This window comes from Balaenoptera physalus, assembly GCF_965194825.1.
Source record: "Balaenoptera physalus genome assembly, chromosome: 12".
NCBI lineage: Eukaryota > Metazoa > Chordata > Mammalia > Artiodactyla > Balaenopteridae > Balaenoptera > Balaenoptera physalus.
In genome coordinates this window covers 56,813,171-56,841,144 of record NC_138897.1, presented here as the reverse complement: position 1 = coordinate 56,841,144, position 27,974 = coordinate 56,813,171, and the positions used below count along the sequence as shown (strand labels likewise).

At 47.0% G+C, this 27,974-nt stretch overlaps 2 protein-coding genes across 3 annotated transcripts in view; one reads left to right on the top strand and one right to left on the bottom strand.

The window, feature by feature from the left end:
* The first annotated feature begins 47 nt into the window (after window positions 1-47).
* On the top strand, window positions 48-20,918 carry RMC1 (regulator of MON1-CCZ1). Its single transcript, XM_082418689.1, has 20 exons — window positions 48-303; window positions 999-1,075; window positions 3,551-3,635; window positions 4,489-4,545; window positions 5,677-5,763; window positions 9,235-9,375; window positions 9,684-9,787; window positions 11,369-11,458; window positions 11,550-11,655; window positions 12,407-12,518; window positions 15,435-15,479; window positions 15,732-15,785; window positions 16,420-16,548; window positions 17,037-17,143; window positions 18,636-18,755; window positions 19,068-19,145; window positions 19,446-19,550; window positions 19,637-19,705; window positions 19,795-20,020; window positions 20,755-20,918. Exons 1-20 carry the CDS (start codon window positions 202-204, stop codon window positions 20,832-20,834), a joined length of 1,974 nt encoding a protein of 657 aa, XP_082274815.1. The 5' UTR covers window positions 48-201; the 3' UTR covers window positions 20,835-20,918.
* NPC1 (NPC intracellular cholesterol transporter 1) overlaps window positions 20,618-27,974 on the bottom strand; it is a 48,795-nt gene continuing 41,438 nt past the window's right edge. For both annotated transcript variants that reach the window (XM_082418595.1, XM_082418596.1), the window contains 7 exons: window positions 27,816-27,931; window positions 27,032-27,161; window positions 25,001-25,201; window positions 23,872-24,103; window positions 23,000-23,113; window positions 22,022-22,184; window positions 20,618-21,419 (listed from right to left, as the gene is read on the bottom strand). In XM_082418595.1, coding sequence (XP_082274721.1) covers window positions 21,337-21,419; window positions 22,022-22,184; window positions 23,000-23,113; window positions 23,872-24,103; window positions 25,001-25,201; window positions 27,032-27,161; window positions 27,816-27,931 — 1,039 coding nt within the window. In that variant the 3' untranslated portion in view covers window positions 20,618-21,336. The remainder of the gene's footprint in view (window positions 21,420-22,021; window positions 22,185-22,999; window positions 23,114-23,871; window positions 24,104-25,000; window positions 25,202-27,031; window positions 27,162-27,815; window positions 27,932-27,974) is intronic.

Sequence of the window (27,974 nt, the reverse complement as noted above, 5' to 3'; positions counted from 1 at the left end):
CGGCTAGGGGGCCGGCGCCGCGAGTCACGTGCCGGAGGGCTGGGGGCGTGGCACCAGGAAGCGGCCTCAGCGCCCGCGAGATCGCCGCCGCCGCCGCCGCCGCCGCCGCCGCACGGCCGGACTCCCAGCGCCGGGCGCCGCTCGCTCAGCTCCACGCTGGCGGCCGCCCCCGGGCCCACCGCCGCCGCTGAGGCGCCCGCCATGGGCGAGGAGGACTACTACCTGGAGCTGTGCGAGCGGCCGGTGCACTTCGAGAAGGCGAACCCGGTCAACTGCGTCTTCTTCGATGAGGCCAACAAGCAGGTGCGGGCAGGCCCGCGCCCTCCTCCCCCGCGCGGCCTGGCGCGCCCTGCCCGCCGCCCCCGGTGACCCCGGGTGTCCCGCGCGCTGGGGCCGGGAGCCCGGGGACCAGGCCTGGGGCCTCTCCTGCCGTGCGGGCGCGGGATCCGCGCCAGTCCCTTCCTGTGGGTCCAGGCTCCGCTGCGGCCGGGGCTTTCACCCCCGAAGTGACAGCGGGGCGGACCCCAGCCCCCGCGCCGACGCCGCGCCCCTCGGCCGGTGTGGTCAGCTGGTAGCCCTCCGGTGTTTCCTCGGCTCCTTTTGTTGTCTGTATTTGTCATTAGTTTCCTTTGCATTCAAAGATTTAGACGTTGAGATTTTCATTATTCTCGGAATTTTGTAAAGGGGCGGGGTGCGGGGGGCAGCGGGGCGGAGGAGCAGGGTGTGCGCAAGTGCCGCGGCGGCGCCTTTGCCGAAACGGATTAAAACTTGTAGCCTCGCTCGGCGGGCTGCTCTCGGAATGGGAGACTATTTTGGTCTCTACTCTCTTGTTTCTGAAGATTCGTGTGGACGCCAAGGCTCTGCAGTTTGCTATGCGCCACGTTAGTTTAGTTGAACCAAGGGTAGGGTGTAGCAGAAATCATCGTTGCAGGTTGGTATATGTGTCTAAAGCCTTTCAAAGTTCGGGCCGTTAAAACGTTGCTGCTTTTCCCTCTCAGGTTTTTGCTGTTCGATCCGGTGGAGCTACTGGAGTGGTAGTTAAAGGCCCAGATGACAGGAATCCCATCTCATTTAGGTAATGATTGTATTGACGTTTTCAGAATATTTCAGCATGTAAACAAAATGGTGTTTTTCTGTTTTCATTCAGAAGATTGTTTTAAATTTTGTCCTTGTCTCCCCTAAGAGGGCTGAAGTGTGGGGCATATCCTAGTCTGTAGGAAAAGGGAAGCAGACACCTGCTGTGCAGTCTTGGTGGCACATCTTAGTACCTCCTGCAGAGTGAATGTGTGGAGGCCTTCCCTGTTATTTTGGGATCCAGATACTCCAGCGCAGGGCACCTACTTCCTGGCACTTGAAATTAGCCGGTCAGTGCATTGATGTGCCTATTTCCGGTTTCTTGAGAGGAGGGCCTTCATTTCCTCTTTCGGCCCAGGGTCTTTGCAGAGCGTTTGGGAGGTGGAGGAGATTCCTAGGTCAGTGTTTCCCATCTAATAAAGTGCATTAAAATCTCAGCTTCCACTATACTTAAGGGGAATGAATAACAGCCTCTTTTACTTTAAGAGATATCTCAGTTTGGATGATAAAGTATCTGGTCACCTTAACTCTTTTGATTACAGAAGGTGAAAGTACAGTGTAGGCCCTCATTTTACATTTTACAATTGGCTTGTGTAAATAGGAAACAGTTTTTGAAGCAGAAAATGAATCCGCCTCTTTTTCTTTGATCATCATTTGTTTGGAAAACACTGATTGCAGCCCCTGTGCTGGGCACCAGGTGTGGGAAGGCTTTGAGTTAGCTTGGCTCCCTTCTGGAAAAGTCATACATTTAGTGTGGGAGGCAGGTGAGTGGACTCATAGTGTTTACTGTGGTAGGTGCTGTAGTAGTGCTCTGTTCAGAATGTGGCCACAGAGAAGAGATGGACATTTGTCTTGGTATCGCCTGGGGAAGACCACTGCCCAGGCGGGGGAAAGCCTCAGAGTGGAGCGAGGCTTGAAAGAGAAGATTCTAGGTAGAGAAGAGAAGAAAGAGGCTTCCGGATGGAGAGAACAAGAAGGCGTGCAGGCACCGTGTTGGGGGGGACTCCGAGTCTGTGTGACTGAAAATGAGGTTTCATGCAGGGAAGGGGTGGGTGGTGGTGTGACCTCTGGCAGCAGTCAGCTATATTCTGCTGTGGATTTCGGGCTTTATCTCATTCCTGAAGGTAAAGGTGGGGCGTGGCGTGATGAGATCGATGTTTGGAAAGGGCGCACTGTTGCAGCCTTGAAGCTTGATTATTGGGAGCCTGTCAGTCAGGGATCCCATTAAGAGACAATTGCTATAATCGGAGCAGGGCGGGGAAGACCAGCCTGAAGGCACTGTAGACCAGCAAACAATAGGCACTCAAGGGTTGCTTAAGAAGGTCTGGGGTAAAACTTGGTGGTCTCTTGGGTGTGGAAAGTGAGGGTGAGGCCATGATGATCCAGATTAAGGGGCTCAGGAAGGCTTGATGGGGGGAGATACTGAACTTAACCCTCTTTTTAAAAAACATCTTATTTACTTTTAATAGCTTTATTGTGGTCTAATTATCATTAATTGTATATATTTGACATATGCCATTGATGAGTTCCGACACGTATATCCATGAAACCATCACCAGTCAGGACAGTGAACATCCCCTTTCCTCTGAGAGTTTCCCCTGTGGTCCATTTCTTGACTTCCCATGTAACGTCCGATTGAGGCAGTTGTGAGACCCGAGGTGGAGCCCACCTGGCGGTGCAGCCCATTAGGTACTGGGTGGCAAAGAGTAGACTCCTTTCAAAGGCACTGCTGTACTTCAGTCAAAAATAAGTAAGTAAATAAATATTTCACAGCTGCCAGCATCTCAAAGAAAAAAGAAAGTGCTGCTGTGAGGGAGATGGAGAGGGAAGGCGGCTGTGTGGAGAAGGTTACTGCATGGGTCTAGACTTAGTTACGCCTAAAGGGAGGCTCAGGTGAAAGTGCAGTGTTCTCAACACCTCAGTCGCTTGTTACCTGCAATTCTGTCGATTTCTCCTGCCACCCGTTGCCAGTTGGACTTTGTTGTTTGAAAAGCGGTCCTACTGATAGCGTCAGAAACATAGTTTTAATTTTAAACTAAGATTTGCTGCTTCCTGAATTTTTTGTGTGTGTGTGTGGCTGCGTTGGGTCTTCGTTGCTATGCGCGGGCTTTCTCTAGTTGCGGTGAGCGGGGGCTACTCTTCGTTGCGGTGCATGAGCTTCTCACTGCGGTGGCTTCTCTTGTTGTGGAGCACGGGCTCTAGGCTCATGGGCTTCAGTAGTTGTGGCTCGTGGGCTGTAGAGCACAGGCTTGGTAGCTGGGGCGCACGGGCTTAGTTGCTCCGCGGCATGTGGGATCTTCCTGGACCAGGGCTCGAACCCGTGTCCCCTGCATTGGCAGGCAGATTCTAAACCACTGCACCACCAGGGAAGTCCCTTCCTGAATATTTAACTTGTCTTTTTTCTTTTCACAAAATGATTGATGCTAGAATGCAGTTTTGAAGTGTAACTCATAATCTGCTCTTTCTTCTTTTAAAGAATGGAGGACAAAGGAGAAGTGAAGTGCATTAAGTTTTCCTTAGAAAATAAGATATTGGCTGTTCAGAGGACCTCAAAGACCGTGGTAAGACATATCTTTAAATACAGTATGAAGAAAAGGACATTAGAAGTACATTTGGAAGAGAATGAATTGCAAAATTCCAGTGTGAAAGGAACCATTTATTATTTTAATGTCATGGAAGCTGTAGTTATGCTGCATTGTATTTGAGCTTTCGGATTCTTGAAGGTGAGAAAGACATTTAAATGGGTAAATACTTATGGGTTAGTTTGTCATTTTTTACTTAATTTTTTTTTTTAAAGTAAGTTGGAACTTCAGGTATCTTTTGTATTGATTGACAGCCAGCACCATAGGTTATACGAAGCATATCTTTGGCGACTTTGTGAGTTAAGCTTACCCAAGTAACTCCATTTATTCACTTCTCTCATCTTTGAATGCTCAACCTAATAGGAGCAGATATTCAAAGCTGGAGCAGCCTGTTGGCATTTTAGTCTTCATAAATCTTCACCATTGCCATTCATGGAGTAGAGGAAAAGCCGTCGGGAAGGAGGCAGAATCCTGTTTCCTTCTGTCAGTATTAATTACTAAAATTTTTGGAAAGCCCCTAGTAAAATACAGCAATCCATTTCTCTGAAATCAACCATTTGAGGAGTGAGTTTTCAAAATCGGTTTCTAAACCCTAACAGTATTTGGATTAACTCGTTTAAAAAAATTGAATTGTCGACCTGCTGCTGTTAAGGGGCCAGATTGTCCAAATCAGTCTTTTTATTTTAACCCTGTCTTTGGGTTTTGTCAGGTTTTTTTTCTGATCACTTTTTAAATTTATTTGTCTTTTTCTCTTGTCTCATTGTATACCAAAGTAGGTCGGCAGTATGCTGCCCAATCCACATTTCTCCTCGTGTGTGTTTTTGTTTTCCAGGATTTTTCTAATTTTACCCCAGATAGTCCTCAGCTGGAGTACACTCAGGAGTGCAAGGTATGGGCCTGATCCTTTCCCAGCTGGTGAGCGTTAACTCCGGGGGTAGAGGCGCAGGGTAGCATGGTAATTTAGAGCACGAACTTGGAAGCAGGTTGTGCTTGAATGCTGGGATCTGCCTCATGTTGGCTCTGACTTTGGACACTTCTTAAAGTTTTTAAAGCCTGTTTCTTCGTCTGTAAGATGGAGCTGGAAGAATTAAATGGATGCAGGATGCTGAACACCGAGCCACGTCAGCACTTGGTGGCTGTTGTCTTCCTGTTGCCCCTGCCCTTCTCTGCTGGGCGGCGATAGCAGCCTCTTTGGAGGTTTTTGGAAAAGGAGTTCTTTTTCCCCTTTTTCCTGACGATGTTTTCTTTTCTCGACTTGTGCTCTTCGTGTCCTTCCTCTTTCCTCCGCCCTCCCTTCCTTCCCTCGGTGGAGATTCTAATCCGTTTTAATTAGATTTGCTGGCTATGCTGAACTAGGCTGGTGGGGGCTCAGCTCAGCGGGCATCGCGGCACCCAGGAAACCCGCACAAGCTGCAGGTGGATAGGGTATAGCTTTTTCATTTTTGTGACGGTTTTGCTGATTGGGGATCCAGGTGGGTCCCTCAGCAAGGAGGGGCCTGTCTGCAAACGCCTGAGCCCCTGGCAGCGCTCCAGGTCCTCTGTGTGCAGCAGAGCTCTGGCCCTGGCCCAGCTGCCCTTCGGCTCCCGGCGCTGCTCATCACCACGTGACCTGGGACGGGGCTCAAGGCCTCCAGCCCCATTTGGGGCAAGAGCCACGGAGAATCTTTAGGCCTTTATACTTTTATAACGCCAGCTTTTATGATGTGTTTGACTCAGAGTGTCAGCTGGCCTTTGATTCCTAAAGTAGAGGTTGGTATCTGTGAGTGCTGGGCAGTTGCCTTTCCCTCTGTCGTGTTGACGAGAAGGACTTCAGATTCAAGTGCTTCAGTGAGGCGTTACAGGTGAAAATCTGGGAACGGTGTATTTAAAAGAAAGTTTGATTTGTTCATAAGTAATCAAATCTCGGTAACTTTTATTAAAGAGCAATACAAACAATAAGGTATTTTAAGCTTTTGAAGAGAATTATACATACATTTTTTTTTTCTTTTAATTAAAAAAAATCTTTTACAATTCTTTTCAGACCAAGAATGCCAACATACTAGGATTCTGCTGGACCAGTTCTACTGAAATTGTCTTCATCACAGATCAAGGAATCGAATTTTACCAGGTACTATATCACTTACGTGTGCTAGAGAAAGGTCTGTGATCATGTTTTGGCCGCCTTTTGAATTCAGCACTAGATGGATACTTTGCGATTCCAGAGCTTTAGTCTTTCGTTTGGGTTTTTATTCTTTTTTTCTAATTACAAGTAATACATGTTTTTTGTAAAACATTCAAACGTTACCAAGATATATGGAAGGTAAGAGTCCCCCATAGTCCCTAGATGTAACCATTATGAACCATGTGATGCATGTTCCTCCATTTCATTCCTCCACAGGTAGCAACATTTGTTTATTTTACAGAAATGGCTATATTGTATATAAACTTGTGGCTGGCTTTATTTATTTATTTATTTATTTTTGGCATAGCTGTCCGTTAGACGTCTTTCCATATTTGTTCTGGCTGGTATTCTGTTGTATGGACCTGCTACAGTTTAACCAATTCCTGTTGAACTTCATGCTTGTTTTCATTTTTTAGTGATTACAAACAATTCTACAGTGATTTCAAGCAGTGAAATGGTTTGTAACCATTGTTTTATATTCTTAGGTGAGGCAATTGTTGGAAGGGAAATAGCCTAGGTACAAACATCTAGAAAGCTGAACAGATATCACTATATTTCTTCTAGAAGTTGCATTCTCACTAGCAATGTAGGAATCTCCATTTTCCAAACCTTTAGCAGAACTGAATGTTGTAAGTCTGTAGACATTTGCCAATCTGAGAGGTGGAAAGCCATTTTAATTTGTATGTTTCATTACGAGTTAGGTAAGCATCTTTTGTGTATTGTACATTTGTGTTTCCTCTTGAACTGCCTCTTCCTCTTAAAAAGAATTTTTTTTAATTGTGATAAGAAGCACATAACATGAAATTTACCGGGGTAAGTGTACAGTTCATTAGCGTTAAATATATTCACATTGTAGTGAAACAGATCTCTAGAACTTTCATCTTGTAAAACTGAAACTCTGTACCTATTAAACAACAACTCCCCCATTTCCCCTTTCCCAGTCCGTGGTAACCACTGTTTTCCCCCTGTTTCTATGAATTTGTCTGCTTTAAGGACCTCTACCTCATATAAGTGGAATCATACAATGTTTGTCTTTTTCTTGCTGTCTTATCTCACTTAGCATAATGTCCTCGAGGTTTATCCATGTTATAGCATGTGTCAGAATTTTCTTCCTTTTTAAGGCTGAATAATATTCCATTGTTAAACATACACCACATTTTGTTTATCCATTCTTCCACTGATGGACACTTGGATTGCTTCCATTTTTTTGGCTATTGTGAATAATGCTGCTATAAACACAAGTGTGTAAGTATCTCTTTGAGACCCTGCTTTCAATGCTTTTGAGTATATACCCCTAAAATGGGATTGTTGGATCACATGGTAATTCTATTTTTAATTTTTGAGGGTTTACCATACTGTTTCCGTACTGTGTCCAATGGCAGTTACGCCATTTTACATCCCCACCAACAGAGCACAGGGTTCCAGTTTCTACACATCACCACCAACACTAGTTGTTTTCTGTTTTATTGATAGCAGTCATCCTGCTGGTTGTGAGATGGTATCTCATGGTGGTTTTGATTTGCATTTCTCTGGTTAGTGATGTTGAACAACTTTTCATGACTTGTTGGCCATTTGCATGTGCTCTGGACAATGTCTATTCAAGTGCTTTGTTATTTGGATTATTTCTTTTTGTTGTTGAGTTGTAGGAGTTCTTCATATATTCTGGATATTAACCCTTTATCAGATAGATGATTTGCAAATGTTTTCTCCTGTTCCGTAGGTTGCCTTTTCACTCTACTGATTGTTTACTTTGCACCTTTCTCTTTATCTTTTAATATGTTCTAGCTGCCTGACCTATTGGGAAAGCTTCTGAGATCTCTAAGTGGAGCCAATGTGGAGAGTGTTAGTATTCTTTCAGGTGTGAACTTTATTGCCCTAACGAAAGCAGTGTAATTTAGAATGTACGAATGGAGGAGACACACCTGTGTAACAGTGTGCAAAGTGAATGTTGTGGTGCTTTGCTGTAGGGCTGTAATCAGAACCTTAGCTGACCAGCAGAAAGAAAGAAAAACTACACGAATCCCATACGTACAGAAATAGAATTTTGTACCTATGATAGCAAGGAAATGACTGCTTGCTTTACAGAAGGGTTCCCTGGGGCAGTCATTTAAAAGTATAGCTTTCTGTTCTCAGTAGTAGAAAAGGGTACATTCACGTCATCTAGATGGTTTTCAGATCTTCAAGAAATAAGTTAGAAAGAAAGAGGACTCTAGCACATCTTTATTTTATTGTACCTGGATTATCGAGAAACCCACGCCCCCAACCCCGACTTCCACCTCTGTTCTGCAGGGCAGTGTTCTGGGAGCATTAACATCTTGGGGCTCTATTCAGCGTTCCTTAATGTATCAGAAGATGGAGAGTATATTTTAAATGTGCCTTGATTATAAAATACTAGGTTTGCATGCGGAGTCTCATGAACACGTCTGTTAGAAGAAGGGAGCCCCTCCCAGCCGCAAATTGAGCCTGCAGGCTGGGTGGTGCCTGACTTGGTACACGGGGCTCCAGGGGCATGGGTTTGTTTTGACCGTTTCCATGACGAGTGAGGATGCTGCTCCTCCCTGCGCTTTGGTGGGTGGTGCCTGGGAATGAGGAGGCTCGGCCCTGGCCTGCAGTGAAGTGGGCTGCCTAGGCCGTCACTGGTGAGGCAGGTCCCCTCGCCTCTCCGAGCCTTATTTTCTCCCCTCAAATTGGCCTAATGATGCCCAGCTCTCAGCGTTGTGGAGAGAGTAAATGAGCTAAGATTTGGAAGCGCTAAGCACAGGGCTGGATAAATGGTAGCTGTGATAAATAAAAATGATTATTTTTTTCTGTTTAACCTACTGGGTTTTTTCTTCTGCTTTTTATTATTTTCTTCATTTACTGTGTCAGTCTTAAGACTTTTTATTTTTTTTTTTAATTTATGGCTGCCTTGGGTCTTCATTGCTGCGCGTGGGCTTTCTCCAGTTGCGGCGAGCGGGGGCCACTCTTCATTGCTGTGTGCTGGTTTCTCATTGCAGTGGCCTCTCCTGCTGCAGAGCACAGGCTGTAGGCACACAAGCTTCAGTAGTTGTGGCACGCAGGCTCAGTAGTTGTGGCTCGTGGGCTCTAGAGCGCAGGCTCGGTAGTTGTAGCGCATGGGCTTAGTTGCTCCGTGGCATGTGGGATCTTCCCAGACCAGGGCTCGAACCTGTGTCCCCTGCATTGGCAGGCGGATTCCCAACCACTGTGCCACCAGGGAAGTCCCAGTCTTCAGACATTTTGCTGTTGTGTTTGTTTGTTTTGGCCAAGCCACATGGCATGCAGGATCTTAGTTCCCCAACCAGGGATTGAACCCGTGTCCCCTGCAGTGGAGGCGTGGAATCCTAACCACTGAACGACCAGGGAATTCCCCATTTGCTGTTTTTAAATGAAGGCTCTGTTTCTTGAACTTTGCATCAGGTGTTACCAGAGAAACGGAATCTGAAACTCCTGAAGAGCCAGAACATCAACGTGAACTGGTACATGTACTGTCCTGAGAGTGCTGTGATTCTGCTGTCCACCACGGTGCTTGGAAATGTGCTGCAGCCCTTCTATTTCCGGGTAAGAGTCAGCTTCCCTTTAAAAAAATTTCCCCTCCTACCTTGTTCCTCTAACATCCTAACTGATCCAGTAACTTCAAAGGGGCACGTTCCTCCAACAAGAGCCTTGCCACTTCCGACCACTAGAGGGCACCCCATACCATCCCATCACCGCCGAGAATGAGTCCTTCTGGGGACAGGCCCCTGGGACCCTGGAAAGGATGGAAAGACATAGTGCGTGTATATCCTCAATGATTTGATGTGGGGAGTGCTAAAACATCAGAGGGGGTTTAATAAGCTTTTCTTAAAACTTTTTTCTTCCCCAAACAGGCTGGCACTATGTCAAAGCTGCCCAAGTTTGAGATCGAATTACCAGCTGCACCTAAGTCAACTAAACTGAGCCTCTCAGAGAGAGACATTGCCATGGCGACGATGTATGTCTGTTCTTTGAGAGAATTCCTTCTCGTAATTGCTTTCAGGGATATCATGATAGAAAAAGCATGTTGTAAGAACTCCAGGGCTGCCCGTGCTCCGGTAGCCTTGGAACACATGATAAGGACTCCGCCTTCCCTGCTTTGTACCCAGATCTTATGAACGTAGAAAGCCCGTCATCTTCTTGACATTCTTTTTTGATTTTATTGACTTTGTGATCTTAGGGAATTTTTCACCATTCTAGTCTGATAAAATGAGAACACTGAACCGATTTATTTCTTAGGTTTCTTAGTTTTAGAAATTTCTTTTCAGTCTGTGAGTCAAAGCTTATCACAGATTATTTTTTAGCTAAAATATACTTGTTCTAAAGAAAAACATAGTTTACATTTTTGATCTAACAAATATAGACCTGAATTACTTATGTAGGAAAGTATATTTTCATTTGGAAATGCAGATATCTCAAATTTTAAAACTTTATTATGAAAGTATCAAACACACAAAAATAGAAACTGATACAAAGAATCTCCTATATACCCATATTCAACAAATATAAACAGTTTGCTCCTAAATTACTTGTGATTCTTCTATGGCCTAAAACAGTGGTTTCCAAACAGTAAAATTTTTTAGCATTTAGAATGCTTTTTTTTTTTAAGAAATCTGCGGCATCCTGGTTTAGAAAAAGATAAAATGAGAACAGTCCTTGCAAAGGCGGAGACCCTTCCCCCAGTCTCCTCCTTGTCCCTGAGGCAGCCCCAGCAAAGTGTGAACTCCTGGAATAAAAATGTACATGCAGGAACTGGTCACGGCAACATTTATCAGATGAGGCTTAAAAATCAAGAGTGATAATATTTTCCTGTGATTAAGGAATGTACTCATTATATAAAACTGGGAAATTACAGAAAGTTAAAAAGAAAATGGACTTAGCATATTACTCAAGGGCAGCTATTGACAACATGTATTTCGTTCCAGTAGTTTTGGACATTCTTCATAAGTCATTCTGCAGAAGTTTGTGTTTTTCTTTTGAAATATTGTGATCAAGCTATATTTAGTTTAGTTTTTTTTTTTAATTTTTTTTATTTTTGGCTGCGTTGGGTCTTCGTTGCTGCACGTGGGCTTTCCCTAGTTGTGGTGAGCGGGCTTCTCATTGCGGTGGCTTCTCTTGTTGCGGAGCACGGGCTCTAGGTGCACAGGCTTCAGTAGTTGTGGCTCATGGGCTGTAGAGCACAGGCTCAGTAGTTGTGGCGCACGGGCTTAGTTGCTCCACGGCATGTGGGATCTTCCTGGACCAGGGCTCAAACCCGTGTTCCCTGAACTGGCAGGCAGATTCTTAACCACTGCACCACCAGGGAAGCCCAAGCTATATTTAGTTTTGCATCCCACCTTTTCACTTAACTTTATAATAGGCTTTTTTTTTTTTTTTTAAAACTAACTGCACTGTCTTTGTAAATATTTCTGTTGGCTGCAAAATACCCCATTAAGTGAATATCTCTTAATTTACTTAACTATGGCCTTATCACTCTGCAGTTAGAATGGAGGGACGTCAAACAGCCAGCATGACTTACGTCTCTTTGTTCTGTGATTAGATACGGACAGCTATATGTTCTCTTCCTGAGGCATCATTCTCGGACCTCCAATAGTACTGGAGCGGAGGTAGTCCTATATCACCTACCACGGTATATTTAATGCTTTCTTCCCTCTTCTCCGATTGTAAAATATGAATTAGAACTTGTCGATCTATGTTTTGACCTTTCTGTTGTCCTACAGAGAAGGCGCCTGTAAAAAGATGCACATATTGAAGTTAAACCGGACAGGGAAGTTCGCCCTGAACGTGGTGGACAACCTGGTGGTGGTTCATCATCAGGACACGGAGGTATGAGTTGGGGGGGGGGGTGGTGTCCTGCTTGAAGGAGCTGTGAAAATGGATACAATATTCTGAAAGAGACGAGAAAGTGCTTTTTATGCTCAAAGTTTTGATCTTCCAGGTGGAAATGGGTTTGGATTTCTAGATGGTTTAGGAAAACCCTACCAGTTGATTAGCATAATTAAAAACTGTTTCACAAAGTAACACATGTGAGGAGATTGGACTTTGGAACAATTATTTGGTCGAATCATCTAAGCTGGGGATTCCCTGCCGAGCCAGTGTGTTGTGTGAGCACATGAGCCCTGTACTTCCTGTGTGAGTGTAGATGATGATGGTTTTGAGGCTCTGTGGCCGCAGAGAAAGAGCTAGAATGATCCTGCTGCTTCCACCCCATCAGCTGGGTGTCTGGTGGGAGACAAGCCACTTCCCTCTTTGCCTCCTGGAGGCTGGTGACACCCGTATCGATAACTAATAAAGATGTTGCAAGTTAAAGTGAAAAAGATCTGTTCAAGTCACTGGAGCTCTTCAGAGGCAGCATGTCATAGATTCCAGGAATACTTCTGAGAGCCGTAGACATGTACAAGAGAGCTGGGATGTTCCAGCAGGTTCCTCCTCAAATAAGAGCCAGCGTGCAGGGGTGGAACGCAGGCACGGGACTCCTTCAGCTGATCTGAAACAGCAGATGTGAGGTCACGAGAGGGACGGGTGGAACCGTGGTTTGTCTGGGCTGGTATCACAGTCTTGTCTTTCTCCCCCTCAGACATCAGTGATATTTGATATCAAGCTGAGGGGGGAGTTCGATGGCACCGTTACCCTCCATCACCCGGTGCTTCCAGCTCGATCCATTCAGCCCTATCAGATCCCTGTGGCAGGTAAAAGGGAATCTCCGTGTGTGCATGGAAGGGGGAGCAGATAAAGGGCTTCCCAGATCTGTTTGCTTTTGCAAGGGGTGATTTTGGTTTTTGTTTTGTTTTTTAAATGATACTTCTGCTGATTCTTTAAGCTAAAATTGTGTTCTTATGAAAGTGTTTTTTAATTTTTTGGTCCTGTGGGATCTTAGTTCCCTGACCAGGGATCAAACCTGCGCCCCCTGCAGTGGAGACGCAGAGTCTTAACCGCTGGACCGCCAGGGAAGTCCCGTGAAAAGTGTTTTATAAGAGAGAAGAATCTGCCTTTGAAGAAAATAGAATGATTCTCTTCTTTGAGCTTTAAAATGGAGAGTTGTGATTACACATTGAAGCCCAAAGATTTTTTTAATGTTGAATAAGACCTTGACATTTCTGTTGGTCTGTGCTCTGTAGCCCTGAGGTTAAATTTGGCTGCTTATGGCTGTTATTTTAACCTGGGATCACTTTTCCTTATCTTTCTCACATTCTGCGTCATAATTATAATAAATACTGCGTTTTCCCTTGACTGATGGTCACAGTAAGTACTTAGGCTGTGGTTCTGAGGTTATTCTGAACCACTCCTCCAACCTGAAGAGGTGGCAGTAGGAAGTCAGAGAAGAGACAGGGTCAGGATTTCAGAAAAAGGGAAAGAAACCATTTGGTTCCTTTTGCTTTTTCCCAATGTCATCGATTTTAAGGTAGAACTCAAATCATATTCTCTTCTTTTCAAGGAGACTGGATTCTAGAGTAAGCTAGTTGAAGTTTCAGTGTGTAAACCGTAGTCAGATGGTACACATTTGGAACTCTGGGAGGAGTGTTTTCTTAAAAGGAATCCCCATCAGATAGCTTTGGTGTGTCGGCCTCGCCTGCTGGCAGGATGTCCTTGTACCTGTCACAGGGAAGAATCAGATCAGGCTCTGGGTGATAGTTTAGCAAGAGCACTGCCTCCTGCCTGCCCGCCCAGTCTTGCCAGATCAGCCAGAAGCTGAGCAGAGCTTGAGAATAAGCTACAGTGGAACCTTGAACAGTGGGGTTAATCCACATATAATTTATGGTCAGCCCTCCATAGCCGAGGTTCTGCATACAAGGATTCAACCAACCACAGTGGTTTTTACTGTTGAAAAATATTCCTGGGCTTCCCAGGTGGCACAGTGGTTGAGAATCCGCCTGCCAATGCAGGGGACACGGGTTCGAGCCCTGGTCCGGGAAGATCCCACATGCTGCGGGGCAACTAAGCCCGTGCACCACAACTACTGAGCCTGCACTCTAGAGCCTGTGAGCCACAACTACTGGAGCCCACGTGCCATAACTGCTGAAGCCTGAGCGCCTAGAGCCCGTGCTCCAAAACAAGAGAAGCCACTGCAATGAGAAGCCTGCGCACCGCAACGAAGACCCAACACAGCCAAGAAAAAAAAAAAAAAAAAAAAATCCCTGTATAAGTGGATACATGCAGTTCTAACCCGCCTTGTTCGAGAGTCAGCTGTAGTTTGCACGTTTGATTAGGTCTTTTGGCCCTCTCTTTTCTTTCCAGCTTCTTCCTTTTCCCAGGGTAGTGATGTTTAAAAGAGTAGATTGTGTCAAGTGATTGGCTTGTATCTGCTGCTCACTCAGCATGAAGGTAACTGCTGGCGAATTGGGGCAAAAACAACTCTAAACATTCCAGCCCTTCAGCTCTGTTCCAGTTGTTTAGGACCAGTAAGAAGGTAGTCAGGTTCTGATTGGCTGTTTATATAAAGCAAAGGCCAGGTGTGGCTAAAACAAGAGCCCAGAGATTGATAAGAATTCAAGAGTCCATGAATCTCTGGGCTTCTAGAGTGGGTTGGCAAAGCGTTTTTTGTGGTTAATGACTTTTTGTTTTTCTTGCTAGACTCCAAGCCCCTTACAGGTTTGTAGCATCTTTGTATCTTGCCCCCTGAGCTGTCGCAGGTGTGCTGTCACAGGTGCGCTGTCGCAGGTCAGGAAGAGCTTGTTGGACTATTTTGAAAGACGAGACCAGCAACTTGGGGAAGAGCCAGCCTCCCTCGTTTCCCTTTCTGGTTTTGGTCTGTTCGACCAGTGGCTCTCGAGCTGGCTACACATTAGGATCACCTGGGGGGCTTTCAAAACCAAAGCCACCTGGCTCTCACCTGAGTGCATTAAGTCAACGTGATGGGTAGCCAGTCAAGGCCCACGTGTAGGACCCTCACTCGTAGGTTCCAAATGCAAGTGTTCTTTGCCTCAGCTTGTCTGGTCTGGCCCTGTCCTCTACTGGGGGTTCTGTGGAAAATTACCACCTTTTCCAACCTGCCGATTGAAACCTATTTTCCAGTTGTACCTGAGTAGTTGGAACAGAACTAGGATAGTCATGTTCAGTTTGTAGGCTGCATTTCTCAAGGTCACAGCGGGCTTCCCCCACAGACATACACACTCGAGCAATGTCACTGGTAGTTGTGAGTCCCTGTCACGTGAGGGTTTTATTGGGGGGGGGGTCTACTTCCCAGGTGAGATCTCTGCCTGGACCTACTCTGTGCAGTGGAGAATTGAGCTCATTATTTAGATAATTAAGCCACAAAACACTTTATTTGAAATAGTCTCAGTGAATTATCTGAGTATTTGATTCTGAATCACCCAGGTGAATTTCTCAGTTCTTTAATGTGCATGTGTGTAAAAAAGAAAACGCTGTGAATTGAACCTTGACCTGCTTTCTCCTTGGCGAGACATCTTCGTGGATGGTTCTCTACTTGCCCCTTCCTCCTTAGGTGTTATCAGTGGGACACGACAGTTCCCTTCTTCGTTATTTAACTACAGTCGAATGAACGTTTACTGAAGGAAGTATTAAGTGTAACCTTTACGTCCCAGTATCGGCAGCACCTTCTGGCTGCGTCACCAGCCCTCACACACACGCGTCTTCTCTCTTTGTAGGTCCTGCTCCCGTGACCAGCCAGTCCCCCATCCCGTGTAAACTCTGTATCCTTTCCGAAGGCCTTGGCCGGGCACAACAGGGGAGCTGTCACCTCTCCTTACACTGGGGTCTAAGGGTGGTCCGAGCCCCCGGTCAGGCGTGAGTAATGTCGTGGGAAGCGCCTGTGGGGTTTCCTTCCCGTCGAGGGCCGGGCACCTAGGGCGGCCTCAGCAAACAGGGTGGGAGGATGCTAATCGGGGCTGGGTTTGCCTTTTGTCTTCATCTCTTCCTGGTTTAGAATTTCCTATAACGTGTGGATTCTTCATCCTGGATTGTCTTTCAACCTGACATCATCATCAGTGCGAGCCAAGGTGGGTCGGGGTGGGGGGGTCACCCTGTTAGACAGCTGTGCTTGCTGACGGTCTCCCGTCCGTCTTGAGGGGTGCCAGCCCTGGGAGGGTTGGGAAAGGGGTGACTCAGATCATTTCCAGTGAAGCCTTTGGTTCTTCTCTTCTGGAACCCCAGTTGAGAAGGGCTCTGCCTGCCTGCCCGGCAGTGTGGGTGTCAGGAGGTTCAGGGCTGGTGGATGGCTGAGTTACGGAGCTCCTTTGGGAGCCTCAGGAATTGCCTTTTGACTAATGAGCCAGAGCAGGAGAAACCAGAGCCCAGGAGCGAAGTCCGTGCCCTGCAGACACCCGTTCTCCCTTCCAGGTCAAAGGGGGTTGGCCAGGGGCGGGGAGGGGTCGCCCGTCTGTATGCAGTAGACACTCCGCGGGTACACGTGGAGTCACTCTGTGAGGAGTCAGCCGACACGCAGAGGTGCTTTGGCTGCCACTCCCACTGTTGTCAGACGTGTCCTGAACATCGCAGCCTGTGCTTTGGTGTGAGAAGCAGCCACTGGCTGTGCTTTGCAGCACTTCCCCCCATGAATGTTGAGGGGAACCAGCTTTGGGGCTTTTGTTTTGGTTTGCGTCCCACTATTAAATTTGCTGCCTCTCAATCCAGGTTACCTCTGGAACCTCCAAGTGAAACTTCAGCCCATAGTAAACCTCTTGCCAGATAAAGGGAGGCTCACGGACTTCCTCCTCCAGAGAAGGGAATGCAAGACCGTCGTCCTGTCGGTGTGCTCGCAGAGTAAGTGGGGTCCCCACCCTGCGGTCTGGTTCCTGACACTGCCTGTGCCGCCCACCGGAAGACGGGCCACATGTTTATCTTGTCTGCCGCCGGTAGGCTCAGGGACAAGTGGATTATTTAACCCCCTGGAAAGGCTGCTCAGTATAAAAATGACTTGTCTCTACATTCCCTGGGTAAAGACTAAATAAAGCAGACCTAAACATGGGCACACATGAGGGTAGAGGCTGCCCTCCCCAGCTTGAAAACAAACCTTTTTCAGAATCCAAGTCACTCATGACATTTATACCTACTTTGAGAATCTTCTGACGCCCTCCGTAGCTACGTTAGTAACCGGCAAGGGCTGGCGAGTGCCCTTGGGCCCCGGTCTCTACAGCGTTTCTCTGAATGCCCTGGTGACCCCCGGAAATGAGTCATTTCTCTCACAGTGTGTTTAAGTTCTAAAGTTGACGCAAGGTTGGCCGACATGTGTGAACCTTGACTCCTTCCAGTGTTGACAGAGTCAGACAGAGCAACGCTGCCTGTGATAGCCACTGTTTTTGATAAACTCAACCAGGAGTATAAGAAGTACCTGGACGCTGAGCAGAGTTACACGCTGGTAAGTTGTATGTACGTCATGAGGGCCTCCTCCCCACCCCACCCCGGGTATCTTGTCTGTGTAATTATGACGCAAGATTCTGACAGAGTGACACCACTGAGGTTTGCTGTGTGCCAGAGGGCAAGGTGGACGGCCGTAGGGGGAACGTAAATCCAGAGTCCCTGTGTCCCATGAGCTAGAGGCTGAACATCACTTAATGTCTTCACCTTCTTCTGTTGTTTTTTTATATATATATATTTTTTTTAATAGTAATCTTTTATTTTTTTATTTTTATATTTATTTTTGGTTGTGTTGGGTCTTCGTTTCTGTGCGAGGGCTTTCTCTAGTTGTGGCAAGCGGGGGCCACTCTTCATCGCGGTGTGCGGGCCTCTCACTATCGCGGCCTCATTTGTTGCGGAGCGCAGGCTCCAGACGCGCAGGCTCAGTAGTTGTGGCTCACGGGCCCAGTTGCTCCGCGGCATGTGGGATCTTCCCAGGCCAGGGATCGAACCTGTGTCCCCTGCATTGGCAGGCGGATTCTTAACCACTGCGCCACCAGGGAAGCCCTCTTTTGTTGTTTTTAATCAGTGTTTGATCTTACACGTAGATAGCTCCTTGGTCTGCCTTTATTTTATGGATAAGAAAATCAGTCTCAGTTTAGTTATTTTATATGTCTTTCGGCCAATCCAGAGCCTAGACTCAGTAAATCAGAAATATAATCATTTTGCCACTTGTTCTTCCTTTCCTTTGAGGATGTAATAGCTATAAAAAATAAGGCGTGTCCTGGCATTCAGTCAAGATCCCCTTAGGACTGTGATGACTGAGTATTAGCACTGTGCTTTTCCTATAGTAGGCTCAAGTGTTTGTTGTGAAGGGCTGGAAAAAATTAACATGGCTTATCAGGGTCTGCTGTACTGTTTCTTATTGTATCTTCTGAAGCTAGAAAGAAGTTCAGGACAAGTGGAATGAATGATTCCACTTCAAGAATCTGATTAGTCTGAAGGCTAAAAATGGAAGTGGTTTTAAACAATAACAAAAACCCCAGAACGCCCGTCCCCTTTAGCTACTCAGGGATAACCCAAATGCTAGATGGTCTGTGATTAATAAAATTAGGGAGTTATTTTAAGAGGTTAAAAAACAAAAGTCTCCCTGGCAGTCCAGTGGTTAAGACTCTGAGCTTCCACTGCAGGGGGCGCAGGTTCAATCCCTGGTCGGGGAACTAAGATCCCTGCATGAGGCGCGGTGCAGCCAAAAATTAAAAAAAAAAAAAAAGTCTCGATAAAACTATCACTTAGGCTTTTTAGTTCATCCGTGAACACTGGTGTATCTCCTGACCTCCTAAACTCCTCCCCGGCCAGCACAGGAAAGAGTTTTGTCCAAGTAATGAAATAAGTGTCATCCTCTGCTCACATCTTAGGCTCACAGCATCTAGGGGTTCAGTCTTTTTGGATTAACTGCGAACACGCCATTTCCCGGAAGACGACTGAGGTCCCGTTTGTGATGTGTTGTGCAGGCACTGGAAGCGGGGCAGAGCCGGAGCGGCCCGCTCCTCAGGAGGCCGGCGCGCACCCAGGCCGTGGTCGACCAGTCTGACATGTACACCCACGTCCTGTCGGCGTTTACGGAGAAGAAGGTAGGGGAGGCTCGCCGCCCCTTCTGGACTGAAGATTCCCAAAACAAAGATCTCATTTGAAGGGGATTGAGGAAAATGAGTAGAACTCAGAATGTGATTAGAGTAACTGGGTTATCTTGGGTGAGGACTGAATGCTCATGGTTTGGCTTCTAATGCTCAGGCCTAAAGATGATCCCCGACCCGGGAGGTTCTGGAGGGGTTTGTGCAAAAGCAGCCAGGTAGAACCCTGGAAGCAAGGGGGCAGATAAACAAGGAGCTGTTACACGGAGCCTCCTCTGCCACTCTGGTTCTAAACACTTTTCCCCTCTGTAGGAGATGCCTCAGAAATTTGTGGTAGCCGTGCTCATGGAATATATCCGCTCTCTGAACCAGTTTCAGATCCCAGTACAGGTACCTTCAAGCCAGCATCTGTGGTCCCACGTTAGAGGGGCAGGGGATTATTAAAGTAAAAGCACTGTCAGTACCTTAACTGAGATGACTCTCTCTACGCCACAAGAGTCTGCACACCTGCCTCAGACTCAGTGACCCTCCTCACGTGACCCCATGTTCTCAGGTGGAATGGTCAGTTTCAGGCCGGGTCGGGTTCTTTCACCCGTCACTTAGAGCAGCCGTGGTCCTCGGCATACTGAGCCTCTAGTCTGTCGTAGTTGAGCGACGTGGACACCGTCTCTCTTTCTGTCTCTGTCTCAGCATTATTTGCACGAGCTTGTCATCAAGACGCTCGTCCAGCACAACCTTTTCTACACGCTGCACCAGTTCCTGCAGTACCATGTCCTCAGCGACTCGAAGCCTTTGGTAAGTACCACCCAATTTTTACTTTTGTGACTTAAAATTTGACCTTTCAACATACGGCAAGTCTAATCTGAAAATGTGTCTTCCAGGCTTGTCTGCTGCTCTCCCTGGAAAGTTTCTATCCTCCTGCTCATCAGCTGTCTCTGGATATGTTGAAGGTAACTCTGATACAGCAGAGTTTTAAACCCCACAGAAGGGTGTTCCTATTGCTTGCACTGACCTGGATTTCTCTTTACCTTACTTCTAGCGACTTTCCACAGCAAATGATGAAATAGTAGAAGTTCTCCTTTCCAAACACCAAGTGTTAGCTGCCTTAAGGTTTATCCGGGGCATTGGTGGCCATGACAACATCTCTGCACGAAAATTTTTAGATGCTGCAAAGCAGACTGAAGACCACATGCTTTTCTACACTATATTCCGGTTTTTTGAACAGCGAAACCAGCGTTTGCGAGGGAACCCTAGTTTCACACCAGGTGAGAATATAGCTGCAGGGGAAAGACCTGGGGCGACCACAGACTCGGACAGTAGCAGGAGAGCACTGGCAGCTGGGGGGGCGAGAAGCCTTTTGGTTTGGAAAACTCTCAGGTTGGTTCTTAAAAAACAAAATTTTGTACCAGCCTGCATAATCCTTAGCCTGTTGTAGTAAGAGTGGATTCAAGGTGCTGATGGAACTGGAGTTCTGCTCTGGAACTGCAGTGGGGTGTCGGGGTGGAAGGCAGGGTAGTCTGGGCCCAGCTCTGTCTGACATCTGGGCTTGGAATGGCCCTTGCTGAAGAATCAGGAACAAGACAGGAAATGGCTGTGGAGGGTTGTAAATGGCCTGGGGCTTGTTGATGTTTTAGTTTTAGGCAGAAAGCATTGGCTAATCACTCTTATCTCCAAAGTTCTGAAATCTAAAGCACCCTCTTCCTTAGGATGGGGAGGAACCTGTAACTCTTTCAGGGCTCCCAGCATTTACTGACCACCCTGCTCCTCCCCCGTCTCTCAGGGCAGAGGGCAGTTTGCTGGCGGCTGTAAAGGTTCTGTAATGGCACGAGCTGGGTAAACGGAAAGGACAACAACTCAAGAGCTTAGGAAAACAAAGTATTTTATGAAAGAAAAATAAGTTAAAACCCAGTATCCACATCTAGGAGCTGCAAAGTATTCATTCTCGTTTTCCTCCTTTCGTGCCTTGTCTAACGGATTAAATCTGTATTTTCCTTTACAGGAGAACACTGTGAAGAACACGTTGCTTTTTTCAAACAGGTTTTTGGAGACCAAGCTCTAATGAGGCCTACGACGTTCTGAGGTCACTTGCTAGTTTTTTTTTATATATATATAAAATGTGTACAAAGTTAATTTATTGCGTTAATAAAGCTCTTTAAACTACAAGATGTTATAATAAAGTATATCTATGACATCCTCAAATGTTACTAAAAATATGGTATAGAACTTGTGTGATGGCTTACTCCTACAAAAGGAGAAACATTGCATTGATTGGCCTTTAGAAAGTGTCAGTGAGCAGATAGCAGCCTTCCCAGCGTCCCCTTCTGCCTGCCTGAGAACCAGGCTTTGTTCCTGGAGAACCGGAAGGCGCTCCAGCGTCTTGGGGCTGCCTCCAAGCTCAGTAATACTGCTTCAAGGCAGAGTCTGCATTCCTGAGTTTAAAAGCGCTATGGCCGAAGCTGCTGCTGTTAAATAGCCTGACATCTGCTTGCACTCAGGGTTCAACTGAGCCTTGACAATGCAGCTGCTGTCCAGTGGTGAACCGACCAACTGACCTGCAGAGTCTCTGAAGCCCGTGAGAGGGCTAGAAATTGAGAAGCTGCTCTCGCTCTGTACCTCTGTATCGCTCCTGAGCGGCCAGACTTCTGGCTTTACTTATCGATGGTCCTGTGAGGGATAAAAAGAATTAACTTTTGGATCATTTCTTTAGGAGAAAAGGAGATAGTTTCTACTGTAACACAACTTCCTGTCCCCCAGAGATTAAGGGGGAAAAAACCCCTCATTTTCTTAATCACAAAGCTATACATCAAGCAAATTAGTACTGTTCTTTCAGGCACAGGTCATTTATAGAAGCTGAAGTGACCACAAAGGTAAAAAGATCCTAAGGAGAACTCCAAATTAGAGATGAACAGCAGAGGCAGTGTTCTGCTAGAACAGCTAATGGAAATGAAAGCTGTTCCAGGGCACCGCTGGGCTGTGGCTGGACTCGTGTCCTTCACCTCAGCAGGGAGGAGCCCTGGGCTGCTGACGCACAAACTCACTTCCAATCTGACGACGCGAGGCTTCCAGTTTTCTAATGAAGTAGTATGGACGAACATGAAACCCCAGGATTGGAGTTCTTCTCTTAGAAGTTTTTTTACTCAGTGTTATTTATCAAATGACCATCAGTATAAGTACATTCAAATACTTCAAAAGAATGTTTCAAGATCTCCTTTTCCTTTAGTATCATGCTTCCTCCATCCCACTAGGTTAAAAATAAAAACTCTTACCTATGTAACTGAGCAAGACAGGGAGGAATATTAATCCATGAGTGGCTCCCAGTAAGACCATAGCTAAATACATCCTGAAGTAAAATATCTGGAAAATTTGAGATTTGGCAAAGGCCAAAACCATAATGCCTCCAAATTTTGTTAGTGTGATTCCACTGAATACCTAAGAGAAGAGAGATGGGGTTAGAAACAACTTTTATCAACCTACCATAATTGAACACTTCCTCACAGAGGGATTTCTTAAAAGCCGAGGTCCAAAGTAATGGGGGACCGAACCCTAGCTTTCAGATTTACTGATAAGTAGCATTAGGCTCTGCCTAAATTGTTTTATTTGCTACATATGAATCTGAAGGGGAAAAAAAAGGTGTAATAAGGGTAAAAGCTGTGTATCCTGCATAGACCCCATGGTAGCCCTGCAAGTCTATCAGTGCCATTTTTCCAACAGCATTATTGTTCAATTAAGGTATGTACTATTTTTTTAGACAATGTTATTTATCACACACTTTCTGTTGTTAACTCTGTAACAGTGTTGTGCAGTGGTAAAGTAACTGGTTGATGGTTCAGCCCTGTATCCTGGTTTAGCCTGAGAAGATTCTCCAAATGTGAACCACAAACTGCACACCGGGCTCCAAGCATGGCAGCTCCCCTGCTTTTCAACACACATGGCTGGCCTGGGTTTTAAACGGCTTTCAAATCAAACTTCTCTATTTTCCTGCTTCAGCCATACTGTCGTCTGCAAAGGAGTCTCCAGCAGTAACAGTTCTAAAGAATTTCAGGGTGGAGCTCTATGCAAGATACAGCTATTTCATGAATTGCTTGAAAACTTGTAATCCTTAGGAGCTGCTGCTAAGTAAAAGATACAAATTGGGCTTTCCCTACTGAATCTTAAAGTTCCTTCTCCTGAGAAACACTCAGTCACCAAGCTGGGTACTTCACGGTGAGGTATCTGCCTGAGTCATCTGCTCGGGCTGTACTTACAGAGCTGCCCATGTGGGAGAGCGCCTCTTCTGCCCGTTCCACGCGGCTTCCCTTCGTGCTCACCGTGAACGCTCTCGTGATATGGCTGCAGAACTCCACGGAGATGCCACAGCTCTGAAATAAAGTGCTTCCTTTACACCTGCCCTTCTCCAGTTAAAAACAGTAAAAGCAACCACCCCTTTCCCAGGATCTGTGGTTATCAGGGCACCTGGGAGGTAAAGGAGCCTGGAGCACCCCCTCTAACTTACAAGACAAAGCTCCCATCACACCAACTTAAACTGTCCCAGGAAGCTTGTGGAACCCTCCAGGCACAGTTTCCTCCAGCAGATTTGCCTCTGTTAGGGGGAAGCAGCTGAAACCTCTCAAGGTCCCCCCAACCCCCAGCCAGCCAGCACGCTGTCATTTCTTTAGCTGGGCCTCACTACCGCTCCCCCTGAAGCCACGTTCCGTTCGTATCTGAAGAGCAGATGCACTGTGTCTGTTTTCTGTGAATACTTTCTCAAATGTGCACGTATTCAAGACTATTAAAGAGCACCTGGCAACCACATGGAAGGCAAAAGGTCTTGGTCAGAAAATTCCATTGAGAAGGGGCAGTTTTTCTAACTGAAAACTGAACGTCGTGCTGTCAATCAGGCTACATACTTAGGCAAAACACCCTTCAGAATAATAATTTAAAGGCAGAATGCCTAAGCCAGACCGTGAGCTCACATTTCCATTCCTATACGTACCACCCACGTCCAACTCCACCTGCCCCTGACCCCACCTGACCATGTGCGCCAAGAGCAGGAGCTGGCCTTGACCTCTCACCCCAAGAAACAATTCACAGCAGTGACATAAGGAGTGAGGGACAGACTGAGTGGACCAGGACTCACCATAACCAAGTTGACCAAAGAAACCGCATTCAAACTGATGCCCCAGAGCCACATGACACCGAACATGTTGACCAAGATCATAGCGATGGTGATGCACATGATCACCGCCGACCACAGCTCACAGCCCAGGAGAACCACCGTCACCAAAAAGATGGCGCCCAGGGACACGCCGAGGTTAAAGATAGTGTCGTCAATCATGGTCAGGTACTGTTCGTAGAAGACGTAGAACACACTGGAGAGGGGGAGAAGGTTCTGTTACAGCTTGTTTTTGCTTCTGGAATCTTTACTCCTCATCCTGCCACAACTGCAAAACGGAAACTACCTTGAGAGACATCCTCACATAAAACCTTCCTGTTTGTGCAAGACTCACCTCCAGCAGTTAAGCTGGACCTCTGACCACTGACACCCAAAGAAGGGCCTCCGAGATGTGTATTTTATATAAGGTTTTTGTTCATGTGCCCAATCCATTCTGCTTTATAGGCATTTATCTACAAAGAATATTCTGTGGTATTTTGGGAAAACAAGCCCTGGTCTATCCTGAGGGCTACCCCCAGCCAAACGGGGTCTTATGCAGGGCCTGAGAAGAAAATGTTTTTTCGGCAAAGTTAACCAGCTCCTCTAAGGAGTCGGGACACCCACTCCAAGAACTCCTTCCACAGGAAAACAGGCTGTCCTCCTGCCAGGAACAGGTCCAGACTCCCTTCAATGAGATTACAGGGGTTGGGGGGAAAATCACTTGTTTCTCTTACTTTTCTATATTTTCCAAATTCAGTATTTCATAAAATATTTTCTTTATGAGGAAAAAAAAGAAAAACAATAAATGAAAAAAGAGAAACCTCCATAAAGGCACTGTCCCCAGCGATCAGTTGCCGGGCCCTCTCTGTGAAGCTGCTCCCCGGGCGCCGCGCCCCCTGCCCCCCGCCTGTTTTGCAGGGTGTGAGCTCCAGCCCTGAGACCTCAGTAGGTGCTGCAGATTCTGGCCCAGGTGCCGTTTCCTGAGACAGGCTTCACCTGTGCTCAGGACGGAGCCGGGTTCAGAAGGAAAGCCGAGTGTCGGCCCCCCAGCAAGGGAACCCCAGGGTGTGGGCGCTTCCCCAGGACACCCTCATTTACAAAATCCACACGTTACCTGTATGGGAACACACGGTGATCACTTCCTTCCAGGCCCATGGTTCTGGTGATTCTGCTGGCGATGAGGCGGGCCTTTTCCATGGCGTCGATGAAGTCAGCGGAGGTCTTGAGTACCGTGTGGTAGGTCATGAAGTACGTGGCTCCGACGCCCGTGCCGTTGCCGAGGATGTTAACTGCTGCGCTGTAAGCGGCGTGTCCCCTGGAAGAAGACAGTGGTATCAAAGGCCACACCTCGTGCCGTACCTGCAGAATCTGAGCATCAGGGCTGAGTGGTGTCACCTGACCCTGGGCTCAGGGATCAGAGTTTGCTCAGCAATGCTGTGTAACAGCAGGCGGGAATGGACAAGGGCCCTGGAGTCAGGCCGCCATGAGGTCGGCCTCAGCCCTGGAACCCTGGGCAGAATTACTGAATTTGGGCTGCAGTGTCATCTGCACAGGGTGTACCACCACCTACTCATGGGGCTGTGTGGTGAGTCAGCGAAACAGTGTCGGTGAGGTGCCTGGCACGATCCTGGCACACAGGAGGCTCCCTGTCTGTTGCCCTCCTACGAGTTGAATTCATTCTGACTTCTTTTATGCAGCCGAGCATTCAGTCTGCCAGGAGACCAAGCTACAGGGTTCATTTCTTCTTTACTTTTAGGGACAGTCCTCCCATGGTACCTAGTCTAGGTCTTAAAACACAGACGTGAGATGTATGACTGACGGGACTCTGGTCACATTATGTATCCTTATGAAGAACAGGGATGTCCAGCGTTTACCTAATGTACACCTGGACACTCACCTTCCTACCAAAACATCCAAATCCCCCCAACTCCAGACTTCAGTCATCTTTGCTATTTCTGGGCCAGAGATCCTGTTTCCACGGTAGCTGGCTGCCCGGCTAGATGGGGGAGTGAGACAGCCCATAACCTCATGTACAGACAGGCTGGCAGGAAGCACAGTGGGGCTAAAAGAATCTAAACCTTCGGGGACTTCCCTGGTGGCGCAGTGGTTAAGAATCTGCCTGCCAATGCGGGGGACACGGGTTCGAGCCCTGGTCCGGGAAGATCCCACATGCCGTGGAGTAACTAAGCCCGTGAGCCACAACTACTGAAGCCTGCGTGCCTAAAGCCCATGCACCGCAACAAGAGAAACCACTGCAATGAGAGGCCCAAGCACCACAACGAAGAGTAAGCCCCCCCTTGCCGCAACTAGAGAAAGCCCGCACCCAGCAACAAAGACCCAATGCAGCCAAAAAAAAAAAAAAAAAAAAGAATCTAAACCTTCATCCTGGGTGACGTCACCAGAGCAGAGCTGCAGTGCCCCATATGCCCCAGACACAACTGGACAGACCATTTCACATCCTGAATCACCCGCATCCCTCCCCACAATCTGCCCTGCCGGTGGTCTGCACAGGACTGTGTCCTTCATGCCGCCAGGAGGGGAGCGTGAAACAGAATGCTCAGGCCAGGAGGGAATCGGGTCAAAATGAGAAGGAGTTTTGTTTGTGTTTTTTTTTTAACATCTTTACTGGAGTATAATTGCTTTACAATTATAAAGTTAGTTTCTGCTGTATAACAAAGTGAATCAGCTATACGTTTACGTATATCCCCATATCCCCTCCCTCTTGCGTCTCCCTCCCACCCTCCCTATCCCACCCCTCTAGTGGGACATAAAGCACCAAGCTGATCTCCCTGTGCTATGCGGCTGCTTCCCACTAGCTATCTGTTTTCCATTTGGTAGTGTATATATGTCAATGCCGCTCTCTCACTTAGTCCCAGCTTACCCTTCCCCCTCCCCGGGTCCTCAAGTCCATTCTCTACGTCTGCGTCTTTATTCCTATCCTGCCCCTAAGTTCTCCAGAACCATTTTTTTTTAAAGATGAGTAGGAGTTTTCTTTAAAGGCGTTTTGGTTTCTCTGAGGGACAGGGTGGGGAGTGGCAGAGAAGAGGACCTTCCCTCCCACCATTCCCACCCTAGCCCTCCCCAGCTTCCCAGTGCAAGTAAAAGGGGAAGCGGGCACACAGCTGAATGGTTCAGTGTCACTTACCCTTTGCCACACTTGGGGTTCGGGTTATCAGAGAGGAACATGGGCAGGAACCTCATGAAGTCTGCGCCCTGAGGCCTCTGCTTGCCCTCTGGAGTCAGAGGCCGGCAGTGGACGCAGGCAGGGTCAACCACTGTGCAAACAGATTGGGGGAGCCACGGTGAGAAGGATGGGTCTCCAGATTAAAACATTTAAAAATAATGATAAAGAAGTGACAGGAATTCTTTTCCTGAGTCCTTCTGTTTATCCAAAAGCTTCAAACACATGGTTTTCACAGTCTAATAAACTTGAGGTCCCATCTGTATCTAACACAGGCTGTACAAATTTTCTTCCCCGAAGCAGGCTTCCTGCTTTAAGGACAACCTCAGTATGTTATTACCAGAGCCCAGGACGTCCATGTTTTTATCAAGAAAATCCTAGGACAGACTCAACACTTTTACAAAACCATACGGCAATAGTGATAAACAAAGAAGAGCACTCCCATGAGAAGCTATGGCCAGATACCAATCAAGAGAGACCATCAGCATTGTCGGAAAAGATGACAAACCTGAAAACCAAAGTCCCCTGACCTGGGCCTTGTTCAGCCTGCAGCCCCGTGGGGGGCTGGAAAGGGGACAACAAGGTATCTCCAGAGTGAACAACGGAGGAAGGAGATGATGACAAGGGGAATGAGATGCAGCAATGGCAGACAAACAGGTGGACGTGGAGGTGAAATGCAAATGATTTTTAAATTATAATGTTAAAGTTCTTCAGAAAAAAGGGAAAGATCTGGAAAAGGATCAAGTACCCGACGCGTTGCAGAACCGATCCGTGCTGTTGTAGACTCTACAGCAAGACGACTGTGGCTTGACCCAGTCAAAATAATCGTCAATCCAGGACGAGGGAGCAAAGCCTATCCGGGTACTAGAGAAAGGAGAGAAAGGGTTACTGATGCCCCCACAAGGAG

Bases quoted from the DNA above. Each gene is read 5' to 3' on its own strand.
- RMC1 (XM_082418689.1), top strand. From the start codon at position 202: ATGGGCGAGGAGGACTACTACCTGGAGCTGTGCGAGCGGCCGGTGCAC. The intron at 1,076-3,550 runs GTAATGATTGTA...CTTCTTTTAAAG, and splicing joins AGGAATCCCATCTCATTTAG to AATGGAGGACAAAGGAGAAG. The intron at 11,459-11,549 runs GTATATTTAATG...GTTGTCCTACAG, and splicing joins GTCCTATATCACCTACCACG to AGAAGGCGCCTGTAAAAAGA.